Below are 19,631 nucleotides of genomic sequence, written 5' to 3' on the forward strand. Positions count from 1 at the left end.
AAAAGGTGTTTAAGAGGTAATAATACTATGGTACCTGGTGTGGGGAAGAGAATCTCTTTTCATATGTCAATCTATTCCCCTCAATGGAAAATCGGAAACCTTTCTTTTTGATGCTGTCCTCTGATTCCGATTTGTGAAATTCTTCCCCATCCTTCTCCTCGCCTTCAGACTGTTCTTTCTGCTTTTTTTTCTTTCTTCTATTCCTTCTCTCTTTAGCACTCTTTGAGCTCAGCTTTGATGCCTCAGAAGAACTTTCGGAGAATCCACCTATTCCACCTACTCCACTATAATCTCTTGAGTCAGCTGCTGCAGCTGCTGCCGCCGCCTATACACACAAGCACACGTGCAATTTACAGCATTTATACAAATACATACCCTGCTCACTATTTCAAATTTATTGCCACTCTTAAAGAAACTATTATTTTGAAATAAAAGCAGTGTTTCACTTCACCAAACCCAGCATATCATAAGAAGAGTAATTTGTGAAATACTACAGGAACCATAATTTGCCAATGCTCCATAAACCAAGAGCAAGAGTAACCCAAGGGAAAACTGTGCTGTCAAAAAAACAAGTTAAAAAACATCTGTTTCAGATTGAAGCAATATGTTGCAATGATTTTTTAATCTGAAGCACTATGTAAAAGTAAAGAATCAAGGCTCAAACAAATGGTAAAATCCCTGTTAACTGGAACCAACACTTTCTTATAACATTTTGATGGGTTTTGAATACTCCCTAGTCTATTGAAGATCTTGTGTAATGCTGATATGTCAGCTTTGCAAATAACAATCAGAGATTTGTGTTAAACTATCCACTATTACATAGTTGTTGCTGTTTGATTTTCAACACATGTGGAGCATTTCATTAACATTTATTTACAAGGTGTGGTAAAAAACAAGAAAAAGAATATCTCCCAATTCCCCCCAACACATAGCAATTGATCAATGAAACAAAAAACACTGACTGCTGCCTTTAGTCATGTGCCTATATGGAAGACATAGTTCAACTTCTGCTCTATGAGGCCACATGCCGAGAAGACATATAAATTTTTCTATTAAAGATTTGAGAGCCTTCAAAAAATGAAACGTAATTTCAAAGCGACATGTAATCATTACATTTGTATCAAACTGTTTTCTTCGGTTTCTCCACTTTTCCCAACTCTCTTTAAAACTATGTCTTTCTGCTGTGAGAGATGGGCAGGGAGTAGACAAAAGCCAAATATTGCTGAAGGGAGTAGAAAAAAAAACTAATATTGCTGAAGCACCATCACGTACAATAGTTTTGCTTCTGTTACTTATATAAGCACATTTACTCTTTGGATTTTTTTTCCACATCTCCACCTCCATTTCAGACAATCACAGAATGGTTGAGGTTGCAAAGGAACCTCTGGAGGTCATCATGTCCACCTCTCCAGCAGACAGGGTCACCTAAAGCAGGTTGCCCAAGGACCATATCCAGATGGCTTTTGATTATCTCCACAAGAACTCTGGGCAACTTTTCAAGTGCTCCACTAAAAAGTTAATTTCCATCTCCAATTTGAAAACCCAGTGCTTTAGCTTTTTGGTTATTATTTTTGTCACAAAATTAACAGGTACAATCAAATCAGCAAAACCAGTGCAATGGAAAACATCAGAGATTGTTTACAATATGAAGAAATTGATGAGGCAAAGTAATATATTGTTAGAAGTAGGGGAATAAAATTTTTCTCATATGCGGACCTAAAGCACATGTTAACAGTCATGCATGGACTGAAGAAATTTTACTTTACAGGGATACCTGAGCTTCTTCCTGTTGCTTTTTCAGTTGTTCCAGCATTTGCTGAAATTCTGCCTCTTTCTGCTCTGCTTCTTCCATTGTTGCTTGATTCTGTTCTTCATAGGCCATGGCAACCACAGCCAAGATCAAGTTGATTAGGTAGAAAGAACCCAGGAAAATGACCAAAACAAAAAATATCATGTATGTCTTCCCAGCAGCACGCAGTGTCTGGAGAAAAAGAGATAATACACTCTAAAAAGACTTTAACTACTGTTGTATAATAAGTTAATCTCTATGTTATACTTTAGATATATAAGATTGATTTATGTTAGCACAAGATTATTCAGTTAATTTTTCCTTATAGAAATAACATTATATCCTAGATACATATGAAAAAGTTTTGTGTCTACAATTGTCAAGGTAAATCCAATTATGAATAGCTCAGAACTTATACCAGTAAGAATCTATACATCTATATTACAGCCTTTAAATTTAACAGTAGGTGGGGCCACTGATCACCATCTTACCTTCCTGTCTCATCAGTCTCAAACTACACTGCCACAAAAATAGTGCATTATACAAAATGTTACAATGGAGAAAATTACAGTCCTTCAAGTAAGGATATTTGTAGTTCAGGGACAAGGTGTAACTTTTTCAAACAAAACATATTTTTACTAGACTGCAAATCAATTAAACATAGCATCTCTTTACATCATGCATGGGTAAGAAACTTTGACAACTTAAATTCATGTATTCATTTAGGTAAAAAAACCAATAATGCTTAACCATCTTCATAAAATAACAGCTATTCCCTATAATGTATTTAAGAAGCACATGGGAACCTAAATCATGAATAAGGGCCTTATTGTTTTAGATAACAGTTTACATATATAAAATTAAAGACAATTTCTGTTCCAAAGGCCTTAGGGACAAGTGAATGAAAATAACTATGCAAATACTATGTAGTAATGGTATTGGTGATGGTGCTGTTTATTTTAATAAGTCCTCACCAGCTGGTAAAGATTCTCCCAAAAGTCCTGAGTCATCAATCGAAACAGTGACAAGAATGCCCAACTGAATGTATCAAAACTTGTGTAGCCATAGTTGGGGTTTCTACCAGCTTTCACACATATATATCCTTCTGGGCATTGACTACAAAAGAAGAGGAAATGCTATTTTTAACAACTACTCTATATTACGATATGCTGCAGTAAAACAAAATTGTTCAGGAGTACCAGTTGCTAATGAAATTATGAACAAGTAAAACGTCATTCTACATATCTAAGATAAAAATATATAGTTTATTAATTTTCACTTTTTAATTCTACTTCCTAATCATATTTCAATACTTTAGTAATATAACTAATAGTATTCTACCCTTCCCCACAATTTTTCATAACACATCTCCATCAGGACAAAAGAACACCAAATAGCATGGCTGATAAACAGTTGTTAGCAAGTTGGCAGCAACACTTATGCACAGATCATTCATGTGATTACCTTTACAAAAGTAGCCTAAGAGGCTGATGGAAGTGCCTGTGTAAATTCAAATCACAGAGATGGTTGTATTTAGGTATAGCTTCAAATGCAAAACATTGATAATTTGCAACTCTACAGTTGATATTAAAGTTGACTACCTGAGCTATTCTAAGTAGCTTATTATTTGTCTTTGATGCCTAATGAAAAATGATGATCATTTTCTTACCCTGCATCTGAGCTATTGCCACAGAGCAGTGCATCATTTTGTCCTTCCAAGAAGTAGAAATGACCTTTTAAAAAAATCAAAAAGGTGATGAGAAATATAATATTTATGCCTAATGAAAATTGAGCAATTTTATAGACTTTTACACTTGAAAGAAACTAGCAGAGCTAACAAACTGTTCAACTGCAATATATAGTGGTTAGGAATGAAAAAAACATGGAAAGTATTGTTTTGACAGGAAAATTACTTTCTACAGAATCTTCAAGTTAGCCTTTCTTTAGAAAACGAAAAGTTAGTTATGCAGTTAATTCTTGGCAACCTAACCAAATTATAAGATACAAGGGGAATATCAAATTGTGTATGCTAGCAAATAAAAAAATACCAAGAAAATAAAGGAAAGGATGAGAGCAATTCTGGGACCTCATTCGTGCCTTTTGATACAGAACATTTAGTACTATTCATTTATAACTATCAATTACATATTATTTTATCCAAGTATTCCTTTAAAAAACCTGAACTATTAGGGATGAGATTTCTTCTGTGTGCTCAGCACCGGTGAGGCCACATCTCAAGTACTGTGTCCAGTTCTGGGCGCCTCAGTTTAGAAAGGACATTGAGGTGCTGGAACAGGTCCAGAGAAGGGCACTAAAGCTGGTGAAGGTTGTGGAGCACAAGTGCTGTGAGGAGCAGCTGAGGGAGCTCGGGGTGTTTAGCCTGGAGAACAGAAGGATCAGGGGGCCTTGTCACTCTCTACAACTCCCTAGAAGGAGGGTGTACCCAGGTAGGGGTCGGTCTCCTCTCCCAGGCGCCCAGTGACGATGATGATGATGAGGGCACAGCCTTAACCTGTGCCAGGGGAAGTTTAGGTTGGACAAAAGGAACGATTTCTTCACGGAAAGGGTGGCTGGGCACTGGAATGGACTGCCCAGGGAGGTGGTGGAGTCACCATCCCTGGAGGTGTTTAAGAAGACGGGATGTGGCACTCAGTGACATGGTCTAGTTGACAAGGTGGTGTTAGGTCAGAGATTGGGCTAGATGATCTCAAAGGTCTTTTCCACTCCCATTGATTCTGTGATAACACAACATGTTCAAGAAATCTCTAATTGGATCTTGATTTGAGCAGCTGGGGGAGAAACCAGGTGTTTATTGTACCTTACACAAAACTAATACACAAAATTCTGTAGCAGAGGAATGTACTTGAACATTTAGGCTATCTATTAAGATGAGGTAAAAAATAATTTAAAGTGACAGAAGGCCTAAAAACCCCAACACGCTCTTATTTTTTATTTTATTTTTCTTCCTTTGTAGCAGAAAAGGAAACACATTATGCCATCAATTCCTAGTTTGTGATTCTTAAACACAAGTAAAAATGGGAATCTCTAATGGAGATTTTTTAGTCAGGTGGCACATTAAGCTAAAGTTGCCAGAACTAGGTATGTTCTGGCTGTTCTCAGGAAGCAGATGGTTCCGTGAGATTCACTGCCAGCTGGCATGGACTAACTTAGCTGGCATGAGCTAACTGAGGGCTAATGCTAAACAGGCAAGCAGGGAATTGCAACCAGTTCCTACTGACTGCTTCTACTCTGTCACCACCAGTATACAATAGGGGCAGCATAAAATCTGCTTATTTTAAAGAGAGAGAAATTATGTCCATAATTTATATATCTGCAATTCTAGTCCCAGATATCATGTAAGAAATCAATGAATTTTCAGACATTCTGGTGACCACAGAGTCACAGCCTGTGAGTGACCCCTACTTAAAAAGAAGTTTAAAAATGCCTACAGGCTCCAAGCAGAACTTGCAAAACCTTCTGTGGGCCTAATCCACATTCTTTTGTAGCACAGCTCCACTTTCAGTCCACTTCTTTGGAAAACAAAGAAGACTCTTTTAATACAAAAAAATAATGCTAAATCAATAAAAACAGTAAATATGAGTTTGTAGAAAATATGCCATATACAAAACTATTCCTGTCTCCTGCCAGCTTTATAACAGAACAGTCATGGGTACAAGTCCTACATAACACTTCCAGATACAAATAAAGGAAATGTGTTCTAGCTGGAAATATCACAAAACAAGTGAAAAAAGTTCTTAGAGAGCTATTGCCAGTGATACAATGTCAATTCATTAAGGAACCTCTCCCAGGCATCTATGCCAGACATGGTTTTCTAATAAGTTTCATTACCAACTCAAGACACGAAACAATAGAAAAATAATGCATCAAGTATTCTGAAGACATAAGGCTAGGAGAAAAGGTATTTGAAATTTAGAATGACCTTTACAAATTGACAAGTTTGTCCAAAAGCAATTGGATTTATTCCAATAGAGACAAGTGGAAAATGCTACACTTGACAGGGCAAAATCAAATAGGTAAATACAAAATATCAGGATGTGGCTGCAGCCACCACTTTACAAAAAGATGCAGTAACTGTCACAAAATACAAACTGTTTGTGAATCAACAAATACAGTGCTGATATAAAAATGACCTAATTTTGAAATGTGCTAAAAGGAATGTTGCATGTATGGCATGAGGTAAAGATAAAAATCAGAAGTAATTGCTAGAGGAGTTAGCACCCAGTTTAAGGATCTCATAAAAAAAACCCCATGCAAACAAAAAGAGGCAAAATAAAAACAATAAGAAGAAAAAGAAAAAACCAGACTAACTGGAAAGACTGAAAAAAAGAATAAAAAATGAAAATAGGTATAGAAAATGCAAAATGGCAAATAGGATTACTTGCCTTAGAAAAGACCAGAAATTCAGAGAATAAGAGTTTTTAAACTGTATAAAGACTAATATAAAGTAGTCTATGATTATCTTAGTCCAGAGCAGATGTAGTAATATATTCAATCAGAAATTAGGAAAATGTAGGTCAGATATTTAGAAAAAAACCCTTTCTATTTATGTGACATAGTACCAGAAACAACTAAAGGGGAATGGAATGGAATCTGTTCTTCAGATGGCTTTAAGAATAGGTTATCATCCAAAATTTCTGCATGACATTTGTATATTTCAAGCATGCTGGGATGATAAGTATATTAAAAGATTATGAGGCAATAAGACTTGGATCTAAAAGCATTTAGTTCTTAACTGAGGTTTCCTAACTTTCATTGATATAGTCATCAGTTAAAATATACATACAGACTTTATTAAAAACCTATAACACCTAATTATGAATACATTAAGTATACTAAAAAACACTAAAATAAATAGAAGAGGCTGAACAGATAAATGGGAGAGATTAACAACAGTTCAGAGTCATTCTATCTGAATTTTTAAAGATGTTTTGTTAACACAGTAGTAACATTACCTACCTAAAATGGTGGAAATAGTGTATTATGAGGTACAAAATAGAAAAAAAGTGCTCAGTTCTTGATTTTTCAAAGAGAAGAAACAACTTAAAAGACAGCAATCTGGAATCCAGTTCTTATTTTGCAAGAAAGAATCTTGGGGTAAATCACTGGCTTTCTCTTAAAGGAGTGTCTATGTTGTGCAAGGGCGTGTGCGGCAAAGCCACTCACCCAACTCCAGAAGGAACAACAATTCCTTTAATTCTACATTTACGTGCTCTGGCAGGATTCCTGGGCTAGCTGATGTTCAGATGTGGGCTTATGAGACTGGGCACTACCTTGCACTAACCTAGCTGTTACATTTCAGATGCCATGTTAGGGCTGTCACACTATTTCAAGAGGCTTGAAGCTAGCATGGAAATTTCTGGTTTATGCTGCAATGTGATTTTAATTTAAAAGTCGTGTTCTGTGAAAGAAAAAGATATTTTGCTACCCAATATAATGTTATGAATGTTAAATTATATAACGACAGTCCTTTTATTTATTAGAGAGAAATGAGTGCTTTTATGTCTCTTGGCCATATTACACACTTTTAAAGGCAAGAGAAAGATACTGATGTTCTCAAATCTGAATCAATACCAGAATATCAATGCAGTAGATAATATAATTAACTCTTACTTTTGTCTTCGATGTATTCATCCCAGTTAAATATTGTCATTGTTGCATTAATAAATGTTCCATTTTCACCTATAGAGCTATTAAAGATGGAAATAACAGTTGTTTCAAAAGTAGAATTGTCTGGAGGCCACTGCAGGCATTTATTCCTCAGGTTGCCCATGAACAGCTGCAGCCCTATCAGTGCAAATACACTCAGACAAAACACAGTCAGGATCATCACATCTGAGAGCTTCTTCACAGACTGAATCAGGGCTCCTACAATGGTCTTCAGGCCTGCAAAGAGAAAAGATTTTTATTATGATGTTAAATAGATAATAAACGCTCACAAAAAATCGTGTGACTTTTTTCCTGATAAAGATATCATGCAAAAAGACTAGGAATTTGTGACACAATAATTTTAAAGAAAAGCCCTATTATTTGGAAAGATGATTGAGAATATGTAAATTTATACTTATTTTATAGTGTAAAAAAAAAAATAGATAATACCAAACACATTGTTTTTGCCAAAACAAGTGATTTTATTATTCATGCTATATCTCAACCCTACATAAAATAGCATTGTTTGCTTTTGCTGATGCTTCTTGCCCAAACCTTTCTTTTATGAACTTTTGCAATGTATTCTATATTAATGTAACCCCATTGTAAAGACATTATATGTGCACATTGAAATGATACCATAATAATCTTGTTACAATATATGACGGGTGATGGTTTGGAGAAGAAAGACATCTTTGGAACAATACCCCATGCATGGCCCATGCTATCCTTTAGAGTTTGGTTTTTTTTTTGACATAATTTAAAACTGAATTAAGTTGCTATATCAAGTGCCTCCAATAAATGAGAAAATTTGCATCAGTATGAAAGCTTAAAATTAACTTATATTTAAAACATATGAAGGAAAGCTTGATGTCATAAGATGCAAATCACATAGGCTGTTTACTGCAAATATCTCATGCAAGAATTTGTTAAACTCAAAGGCTGATTTTTTTTTTGAGAAGAAAATACAATTAATACAAGCATGAATCAATTTAAATAAATTACATCTTGATTCCTGCTTTTTGGTATGTTGACAATGTGTAGCAAACAAGGCTTATGATTGAAAATGTGAGTACAGCCTTTGTAGAACAAAAGTCAGCCTCGGTGTTTAACCTCGCTCTCACCTGGAATGACTGATATTGTTTTCAAAGCTCGGAGAACTCTGAATGTTCTCAACGCTGAGACATTGCCCAGGTCCACAAACTCTGTCACATATCTGTAATAGGGGAGTTCACACACAAACACAATGACAGCACACAAATAACAGTTGGAGATACGAGGGGCCTAACACCTGACACCAACTACTTCTTACCTGGAATTACAGAAATAGTTTTCAAAGCTCTCAATACTCTGAAAGTTCGAAGAGCTGAAACATTGCCTAGGTTTACAAATTCTGTTACATACCTGTAGGATTAAATCACAATTACTCAGAATTGAGGCAGATTTTATTCTATTTGCTTGGGTCTTTGAGCAAGACCTTTTCACCGTTCACCATATTTTGCCTGTGTTATAAATATACTTCTGGCCATAAAATTAAATTAAGTTTTATCATAAATAAATCACATTGACTCGATGTTTGAAAACTAATCTGATCAGCTATTAGCAGGAAGTCAAAAGGATTCCTTTAATTCTGGTATGCAGAAAGGAGACAGGATATGAACAGTTCAGGGTGACGGCATTCACAATCCTAATGGGCTGGCACACCATGCTGGCCTCCGCAGCACATGCTTGGCTAGAAATACTAAAATGTGTAAAAGAGTAGAAGAAACATATTGAAACTGCAGGAAGTCCAGGCTCCAAATATTCTGGCTGACAAGATATGAGGCAATTTTTAGTCACTAATCTCATGCTACCAGAAAGAATTTTTAATAAAAAAAATAAGTAGAAGACTTACGCAAATGTAATGACAGTGAAATCTAGCCAATTCCATGGGTCACGGAGAAACGTAAAATCTTCTAAACAGAAGCCCCTTGCAAGAATTTTAATAAGTGATTCAAAGGTATAAATTCCAGTGAATGTGTATCTGAGGAAAATATGCAAGACAGAGTTTATAGATCATGTTATTTTTGCAGTTTATTCTCTCTAGTTGTTTTATTCTCATTTTCTTCTCATTAAGTAGCATAAGAAATAATGGCAGCTACAACCAACTTTAACATCTGCATAATTTATGCCAAGGAAAGAGGAATGAAATTAGGATTAAAAGTCTGATAACCCACATCTTAAATCCAACTTCTACATTCTATGCAATAAGACAGATGCAAAATTCCCATTTACTTCATTGGTGCATGTTTATGACCAGTCTGAATCCATGTTGTAACAAAACACACAGATGTATTATGTTAGGGTTTTAGAAGTTACGTTCAGGCTAAAAATTCCTTTCTTCAATGTTTTTTTTTAATGCTGAAATGTTGCTTACTCCCAAAAGTTGGCAAGTGCCAACCCTCAAGTCTTCATTGCTCTGTAACTGTGCTATGGAGTAGATATATCCAGTACTATAGCTTCAGCAAGAGAGATGCAGTACTGGAATCAAACAAGTGCAAAAACAACCAAAATTATTTATGAATGCAAATAAAATTTTGACTAAAAAATGTGGTTGAAATGTAATTTAATTCTGGCATTCTGAGTAATTTCAATCTTCTGTGCCCAAGTGATGTCATCCTGAAATTTAGTTTAATTTATATCTTTAATGAAAAGGAATTCAAATTAAACTGCTCAAAAAGCTTACTCTAACTGAGCTAGCCTGAAAACAATTTTCCAATATGAATTTTTTTCCATTCAATTACTAAAAAATTTATTTCCTGCAGAACTTTGCTCCACAGATGAGGATATCCATTGTAACTCTAACTGGCACAATATACAGGCATGAAGAAATATTCAAGCAACGAATTTTCATCATAAATATTTACTACATGCTAGGCATCCTGAATACATAGAGACTTACACTGAACTCAAAATGAGAATGTCTTTGTTGAAACCTCAATAGCCCTATGGTGTTTTGATTTCTGGATATTAAACAGGTAGGGATCAGCTCAAGCAGTAGGGAATGTGAAAGAGGCAGCAGAAAGGAAGCACCAAGAACTGTGTTTCACATTGTGGCCTGCAGTTTGGAACTGTCATTGTGTATCGACATCTCGAAGCTAATTGGACCAATTAGCCAAGAAATCATCATTTTGCACCAATGATTAACTAACCATTTCAATACTTTTTTAATGGCTCATTCTGCATACAAGTTTTCCATTGTTAGATTGGTTTTGGTAAGAGAAAGCTGCACAGTGACCAACACAGCCATCCGTAAAATAATTCCTTTATGTGTAACAGTTATTGCAACAGAGATGAAAGACTGCATTTCTCTGCATTCTTGCACAGATGTGATATAGAACACAGTCAAAAATATTTATAATCCACTATTTCTGTATGATCATAAGAATAGCTTTTTTTACATTTTCCTTCTAGTACTGCAAACAGAGGAAGGACATTAAAGAACTTGTCATGACAAAATTATATGTATTTCATGTTACAGCAAAGGAAATAGCATCAGAACAGCTGCTGATAGGATATCCCAACAAGGTAGCTGCTGCCAGGGGAAGCCATCCTAATATAATTCGCAGCAGTTTATTTCTGATTATTGGATATTATTCAGAGAAAATCCATTTAACTTACTCTACATTCTTTGTCCAGTCTGGAGGGTTACTCATGGTCATAAATACGCAGTTGGTCAAAATAGTGCACATGATAAGCATGCTGAATAATGTAGGCTAAGAGTTAAGGAACATAAGCCAGAAAATGTCATGAAAAGAGTATCAAATAACACACTGCTTTGGTAGATTTTCACTGTCAGGAGCTATCTATTCCTCTACTACTCTTTTAATACCCAGGGAAAAGCCCTGAATATGTTAAAACTTTCATTCCCTGTTTTATAGCCACAAGAGAACAATTATATACTAAAAATTAGAAAATCTGAAAGGTATTTTAAAAAGCACCCCAAGTCTAAAATATTTTTTCTTATTGAACACAAATGTCACCCTTTGAAGTATTAGCTCCTAATTTCATGGAATAACACAAAAAGTATTTCTTTTAGATTATCTAAAAAAATCTGAACTGCTTCATGCATTCAAAGAAATGAAAAATACATTTTCTTCACTTTAATGTTTTATCATAAAATTAGGCATGTATGAACAGTTTTCCTTATCACTATGATACACTGAAGGCTAGCTGCCACATAGTAGGAGAGAACATAGGGAAATCTTGGTGAGAAAAGTATTCTCTTGCTGTTATTTCATATATGACTTTCGTAATATAGATGCTTTTGGGAGGGGAAGGCACATGTGATTCTCAAAAAAATAAATCCAAATAGAATTCCAGAACAGGTCCATGTCACTCTAAATCTACAACCTTGTATTCTCAGAACTGCTGACATTCTTCTAATACACAAAAAAAACACAGCCATCAAAATGAGAACCATGCAGATGAACCACGAAACGCCCACATGATGGCACCAACACCTAAAGCTACAGAGAGGACAAAGCTCGAGTTTGAGAACAGCTGCAGGTTCATGTGGTGCTCCTAAATAGAAATCCAAATACAATGGGGTGAGAAGTACTATGAGGTTCCCCTCGAAAACTTTTCTTTGCATGTCTATGCTAATAAAAAAACCTTTAAGTGATAATGATACCTCTACCTTCTGAGCTGTCAAAAAACTGTGGCATTATATTCCACAATCCTTTGGGTTTCTGTGCAATGAATATATTTTAAATCCTTTATGAGAACCCAGCTTTCCTTTATGGAATTCACTATGAACAGTGCAAAAGAGAAATAAATATATTTTTTTAAATATTAAAAACCCATGTTACAAGTGTTTCACCAGTCTGTACTTTACATAGGCTTTCAAAATCCTTTTTGATGAAATGTCCACTTGGAGTTGCAGATTCTCACTATGCTTTCATTAGTGGAAAAATAATTATAATATACCTTACCATAAATTTAAACAACATGTTTTAGAATTCTGACTTTGGTGACAAGCCCTTCACCACTACCTCAGTCCCACAATCTTTTATTATTCCGCATAACTCAATATAATAATGCTTCAGAATATGGTAAAGAGTGTCATATCATTGAAAAATAATTATTTGTAGCGGCACCTGTAGCAAAAAAATTGAAAATAGGCTATGTAGTATCATGATTGTTTTGGAAGTCATTTGTAGGCTAGGCATTGATAACAATGTCTAACAGATACCAACCACTGTAATTGTCAGTCTTCCAGTATACCAAGACTGAAAAAAGTCCTTTCAAAATTTAGTCTACATAATCTTTGGATCCCTATATGCAATGCTAACACAAAGCTACTTTCAGTGTGCTTATGTTAGACTTCTGTAAATACAAGTGTGCAAACACTTGTATTCTTTCCTTATCAAGTAAGCTGGCCTTCTGAAGTCAATGACCTCATGGCTCATATTGGTATTTGGGATCAGACCAGTGGGATGCCTACTATAGTCTGCTATTAAAACACAGAAAAAGGCAAAATAATAGTTAAGTAATTATAATAATTTAGCTTTTCAAATCTCTACCTGCAATTGGAAATCTCAGGACCTTCTTGAAGACTGAAATTAAAACATCAATAGGCCTACAAGTGTATAATGCAATAATGATCAAGAAATAAAACAGACAGGTGGGATACATACAAGACTGAGAATGAATAACAAAACAAAAAAATCTAAGCTATGTTATGAATCTATCTTTCTGTAAGTGTTATCTGAATCAGAAAATGAAAAGGAATAATGAAACCATATTTTTACTAAATACTCATGCAAGCACAGATCTGGGATCAAAGATTTGACTTTAATATACAGTGTCAGGGAAGAACTGAAAGTATTCCAAGCAATATATCTGCAGTTTATGAAAAACGTGGAGGAGGGGAAAGATGAAAAAAAGATGTGAAGATTACAGAAAAAAATAAGAGGGAAGGAAAAATTATGTGGGGGAAGAAAGAAGATACAGAAATTGTAAAGGACGATGACTGGTTGTCTGGCTTCTGGTATTACTATATTAGGATCCAGCAATGAACAGAAATGAAAAAGGAGAATGAGAAAAAGAACAGAAGACAGAAATAGTAGAGAGAAGAGGGACAAAGCACTACCGATCACATTGATCCTGGGACATGTGCCAGAGAATGATTTAAATACTAAGTAACATCTCATTCATTACAGTTTTAGACTAACCACTTGAAAAGGATATGAATGTACCAAAATCTTAATAGCTATTTTTCTAAGAGGATTGAAAGGAGTTAACATGTACAGGGCAGAGGTGGCACTGAATCGGAATATTGCCTTCCCTTTATTTAATACTATAAAGGTCTGGAAAAAGAAAAAGAGAATGAAAACATGCATTTAGAAGATACCAAGTTACAAACCCTGAATAATTTTCATTTCATCATTAATCATATTTGTTCAATATGCTCTATTTGCATTGACACAATCCCCTTGTCCAGTTCACACATTGTAGCATCCAGCCAAATTACTATATATACAATTAAATGAACACTTAAATGCATTGATAAAGAAATCATAAGTAATCCTGATATTACTAGCTTGTAAACAGAGACAAGTATGAAAGTAATGTAGGCAATATTTGGAGAATTAGCATACTTTTTGTACTGTATAATATATACACTGAGGTGTGTAACTGTAACCAAAATGAGAGCTATTAAAACTTCAATCTCTAAATCAAATAACCAGCTTAAATTATCAAATCAAAGTACTAAGACAAAAGTAACTCAAAGTGATCTAAGTTTTAAGTGATCATGAAAATATGGAAATCAAGAGGGTTCAATAACCATTTTTGAACATAACACTAATTTTTGCTGTACTCAATTTTTGCTGTACTCTGAGAGCAATGTATTAGTCCCCTTTTCAACTATTGCTTGTGATAGTTCTGTACCTGCCAATCTATTTTCCTTGTCATACTTTACTTTCACCTAATACAGAATTCACTCTATTCACTGTATCCAGGTATTTTCACTCTCTCCACAGTTTCAGCAATAACTCATATATATTATCAACATATAAAAAAACATTTTTTAAATGTAACAGTGCTTTTAAAATCCAAGTGATAAAGAATAAAACCTGTACTTTTTTTTTTTAAATTATGTTGATTCCCACGCATCTGGGGAAAGTCCTGTCTATTTCCATTATGTTTTCTTTCTACACATGGATGACTTCCATGCTTTTGAAAGGAAATGGATCTAGATAGCATTGTGGCAGTCCTAGGAAGCCCAAAGGGCACATAAACCATGCAGACCTGGAACAGTGCCAGCAGCCATGATCTAACCCAACTGAAATTAGAGGGCAGCATTTGTCAAGATTATGCTCTACTTTCTGAGTGGGTGTGGCAAATAGAGCAGCAAAAACCACAATGCCTCTCTCTGCCTGAAATAATAAATTATAAATTATAAAAATCAGTGGTTCCAAACTTAACATGTTTGCATTCTCCCCTACTTAGTGATTCTCAAGCTGTACTTTGATCATTTATTGTACTGGAGTCTGTAACATGCTCTTTACTAGAGATTTTTCAACTCTCTTCCTATTGGTCCTGGAGTTAATAAAAACAGGACTTCTAATAATCAGAGCTCTTATGTTTTCTGTTCCCTTTACTCTGCCAAACCTCTGATGATGTATCATTTGTGTTATGCTGACTCATCAAGTTATGCTAAAAAATGAAAATGGAGCCTAACCCAAACACGATGTTCAAAATATGCAAAGAATGCTAAGAAAAATAATAGGAGAAATTATGATTGCAACATACAGCTTGAAGTCTTGCTTTGCCTACTGGAAACCACAATGCTTGTCATGAAAAGATCATGACAACTGCTATGCATTTCTCAATCATGAACAAGCAATTCAGCAGGATTTTATTTCACATCCACACTTAATTGCAGAATTACTCTTCTAGTTTCCAAAGCATGATGATACATGCTCTAACTTTAGGATTTCTGGCATTGAATTTAAATTTTTACTACTACAGAATGTGGAAAGAATTAAGGAAAGGAATCGGTACTTTGACCCAAATTCTATTTGCCTTCCAGACTTCAACAGGGTAAATCACTTGAGTAAAGGAAGTAAAACATGATAACTATTGAAAACCTTGTTTTCAGATTTAACTCATGATTCTCCATACATGAATTCAGTTTTAGAAATCCTGCAATGAACATTTAAGGCACAATCGATTTTTTGAGCTACTCTGCTTAGTTATTCATGGTATGCCTATATTGGTATTATTTCAACATACTACTGATGAGGCATACCCCTAATTCCTGCAGGAAATATCTTCATTTGCATTTTTTCTCTTAGTCTGAGTTTGAATCATAACAATTCTTGGAATCTTTCTTCATTTTTCTTTGAAGCAGTTTCTTCACTTTCATGGGTTTTATTTTTGTTAGTTAGCTAGTTTCCATGGGAAAGAAAAGAAAGCAGGAGAAAAAAAAAATGAAAACAAAGGGAAAAAACCCATTTCTTCTTTACTAGTAGAATAATGAGACTGCAATACGTATGATGCCAAAACCAAAGGGACTGAAAATCTGGAGGAAACCCAAGGCCATCTGGACACTAGTCTAAAGTTCAACACTTTTGTGCTGGCCACAGCAGTTGTTGTTACTTTAAATCAAAGCAAATAAGTGGATTGTTGTTGTTTTGTTGGGGTTTTTTAAAGTAACATCTCCATAAAAATAGTTTTTTTAATTATGTAACATTCTGTCAACACTCCAAGTGCAATTGCTACCTCCACTTTATTTATGTCCCTCTTTAGAACACCTCCTCTTTGAAAACAATCCTAGTACAAAATAGAACTGGATAAGAAAATTTTTTCACCCAGACTAATTTGGATATATGATGCCTCTACAGAGTAAAAATGGATCAGGATGATCATCATATCCTGAGAAATTATCTTTACATACTTCCCCATCCTTCCCAGTGACATAAGAATGCAACCTAAACTTTTCACAACAGTGAAGAAATCTAGTAGGAGGATGTGTAGCTACCTTTGAGATAGATTTCATATTGAAGACCTGCTCCTTTCACAACTATAACATAGCAATTAGTAATTATTCTAATGATAAACCCTGTGCTGCTACTTCAATTCTCCAGTGTGTAAAACACTGAAAGTTACAGGTTTTAATAAAATCCCACGTTTATTAAAAAAAAAAGTGCATCTCTTCTTATCTATAAGGTCCCACAAGCATTACTAATTTCGGTTCTTAGAGTGGAGATTTCTGCCAATCACATCAGCTGTCGGGGGAATTATTATATGGAAGCTCTAGATCAAAAATAATAGAAATACTATGTCTTTGAAGGGTTGTTTATTATTTATTTTTCTTAAAGTCTGATGGAAATACTTTTACACTCACCTTTTTATTGATATAATATGGGTCCAGGTCTTCCAAGGGCTCGGACACCATTCCTGGAGGTATGTCACCGTAAATAAATGGCAGTGTCTTTCCTGCCTCCAAGTCACTGTTTGGCTTCGGGCCATCTTCATCATCATCATCTTTGCGTTCTTGTTTGGATTTTTGAGCTTTCTCTTCATTGATACGCTGTTCAATAGCTGCAAGGGATTCTCTTGTGAAGTAGCGGAAGCTGTCGGGTCCTGGTGGTACCAGCACTGATTGTGCCATCTTTTCATCCTGCACCTCTTAATTACTGTTTAGCCTCTCTCATAAAAAAAGTGCTAAAAAAAATAAAATAAAAAAATAGAAAAAAAAAACACAGAAAAAATTTAGAACAACACAGCTACCAACAATGCAAAGTAATATACCATCACAGAATTTTGTGGGGGACATCTTGTTAAATTCAGTAATTATCATCCAAGACGAGGCTGCTGTGAAATGAATTTTTAAATTTGTTTTTATTTCAAGACAAACCATTTTCCTTTGCAGCTTGCCTCTTAGTATTGTCTCAGAGGTATCAATTCTTAAAGCATTTAGTTTAAAATTCTCTTAGTGCTTGCACCAATAGATTGTCAATTCTACAGGCTGATAAAAAAAGTCACATACAATACAATAACATCTTTTGCCTTTATCAAGGGTAATCCATTCCCATGAATAAAGTAGGAGATATTTTCCATTACATTCAGCGTGAGGAATCAACAGTTCTGAAGTATTTGGTTCAGCGTTGAGTGAGACTCCAGACAAGGTAGCTCCTTATTACCCTGAAAGCTATATCTTGGACCAGTCCTCCCTCTACCTATATGGACCAGAAATGACTCTTAGAATCCACTATTGCCACGTAAGGCCAGAAGGATCAGTTGAAAACAATACAAGATGCTCCTTCTCTTTGAGTACAAATATGCTGCCTTTGCTGAACTGCCAGCTCAGGAAACAATGTTCAGGCATAAGCACCTGTATTCAGATCCCCTGCTTGGCAACACACTGTGCACTGGAAGAATTGCTGAATTAAACAAAACTGATTCTTAATCATTACATCCCACACTTAGATCTTTTACATCTGATATCATATCAATTGTATATATATTTCACAAATTTCAACCAGCAAGCGCAGGGTCATCTCTTCTTAATGAAGAAGAGGCAGGCAGTTCAGTTAAAAAGAACAGTGGAAAATATTCCCAATGCAAACACTTTGATCTGAAATTGCAAACAGGCTATCTGCTGCAGCCTACAAGATTTTTTCTCAAGCATCCTTCTGAGTAAGCATATTAAAAATATAGCAAATGCAATAAAATAACAAATTCTGAGTAAGACAATATACCCAGAAATAATAATCAGATTAAAATGATACAAAAGTTTGAATACAATCAGCCTGATCCTATTTTACTGTCTCACTTAGCACACATACCTCGGCACAGCCGCAACAAATTAATATTTTTGAAGGCTGTTAAATAAGCTGCAACATGATGCTTGCTCCTCCTTTTCAACCATATGCACACAGCCACTTACACCTACACAATCCACACAGATCCCAACTCCTGCAGGTCTCCCTGTGAGCATGCTCTTCCACTGCAGGCAAATGCACCTGGTGCATTCTGTCATGGACGGTCTGTACCAAACTGCTGCTGGAAGCCGCACTCACCACCAGCAGCAGAAAGGTTCACTAGGAAAATGAAAGTGGTCCTACAGCAGGATCCTGTTAGATTTTATTTCTAATTATAGAAGGGGAAAAAAAAAAAGAAAAAGCATAATTCTGTTTTAATACTGCAGGAAACAATTAAAAATTCATTACCAGTGAAGAATCTTGCAGTTATGTGTGTTTGGAATGGCACCAGGGAAGACTGCAGTTAAAATTCCATCATGCCTTTTCCTTTTTTTTTTTTTTTTTTTTTTTTTTTTCCCTTTCTTCTTCTTCTTTTTTTTTTTTTAATTCTCCCTTTACAGACCACACCTAACTTCCTGCTGAAGGATCCTGGTTATTGAAGTAAAGTCTGGCATTTCCTGTGTGAGCCTACTAAGTGCTGTAACTCTTACTGCCAGTAGATGGTACTGATATATACTCATAAATTCTTAGAAATGGTAAAGAATTTTTGCATGCTTGCGTTTACTTAAACTGAGACTCTTGCACTAAAATATATGATTTTATATAACAGTCAAGTCTCAAGATTCTCAAAAATTCTTTTGAGTACATAGCAGCTACTGCTGATGTGACCATAGCTGTTAAAACTGTGAAAGTGTGAAAGAAAGAAAGTAGGAGGGATAGCGAAGTAAGAAAATCAAAAAATGGAGGTTACACAGAGGCAGAGTATAACCTAAGCAATTGCTGAAACTGTATTATCAGCAGTCTGGATTATTTTAAACTACAGGTAGTGCAAATATTCTAAAATAAATGCATACAATATGTTCACTGGGCATTCTTTCTGAATGTGGATTGGCCAGCAAAGGGAGGGAAGGAGGGCACTTCTGAGTGCTCCCTGCAGCAGAGAGATCCTGGACACAAGTCAGCTATTCTTGCTCCCAGCTGCAGCAGGTGGTTGGGAGCACTGCAAGCCACTCTCTGTGCCAAATCAGTAAAACACCACCTTTGGGCCTCACTCCACCAAAACACCATCCTACTTCTTTCCACCCTTCTGCTTGCTCTGTATTTTCCATGCCTACCAATTTTCGTACTTTTTCCTCCTGCTGCACCAATAAACGTTTTTATCTCTCTCCTGCCTCACCATCGACCTTCTGCCCTTCCCTCCT

The 19,631-nt window shown here is 35.4% G+C and overlaps 1 protein-coding gene across 1 annotated transcript in view; it reads right to left on the minus strand.

The window, feature by feature from the left end:
* SCN2A (sodium voltage-gated channel alpha subunit 2) overlaps positions 1-19,631 on the minus strand; it is a 73,509-nt gene that overhangs the window by 36,088 nt on the left and 17,790 nt on the right. The window contains exons 2-11 of the mRNA XM_058027552.1: positions 16,851-17,170; positions 13,686-13,806; positions 11,117-11,204; positions 9,351-9,479; positions 8,581-8,672; positions 7,421-7,693; positions 3,459-3,522; positions 2,764-2,905; positions 1,775-1,981; positions 35-325 (exon numbers count right to left, since the gene is read on the minus strand). Of these exons, the coding sequence (XP_057883535.1) occupies positions 35-325; positions 1,775-1,981; positions 2,764-2,905; positions 3,459-3,522; positions 7,421-7,693; positions 8,581-8,672; positions 9,351-9,479; positions 11,117-11,204; positions 13,686-13,806; positions 16,851-17,117 (1,674 nt within the window). The 5' untranslated portion in view covers positions 17,118-17,170. The remainder of the gene's footprint in view (positions 1-34; positions 326-1,774; positions 1,982-2,763; positions 2,906-3,458; positions 3,523-7,420; positions 7,694-8,580; positions 8,673-9,350; positions 9,480-11,116; positions 11,205-13,685; positions 13,807-16,850; positions 17,171-19,631) is intronic.

The sequence above is a fragment of the Melospiza georgiana genome, chromosome 7 (assembly GCF_028018845.1).
Source record: "Melospiza georgiana isolate bMelGeo1 chromosome 7, bMelGeo1.pri, whole genome shotgun sequence".
Lineage (NCBI taxonomy): Eukaryota > Metazoa > Chordata > Aves > Passeriformes > Passerellidae > Melospiza > Melospiza georgiana.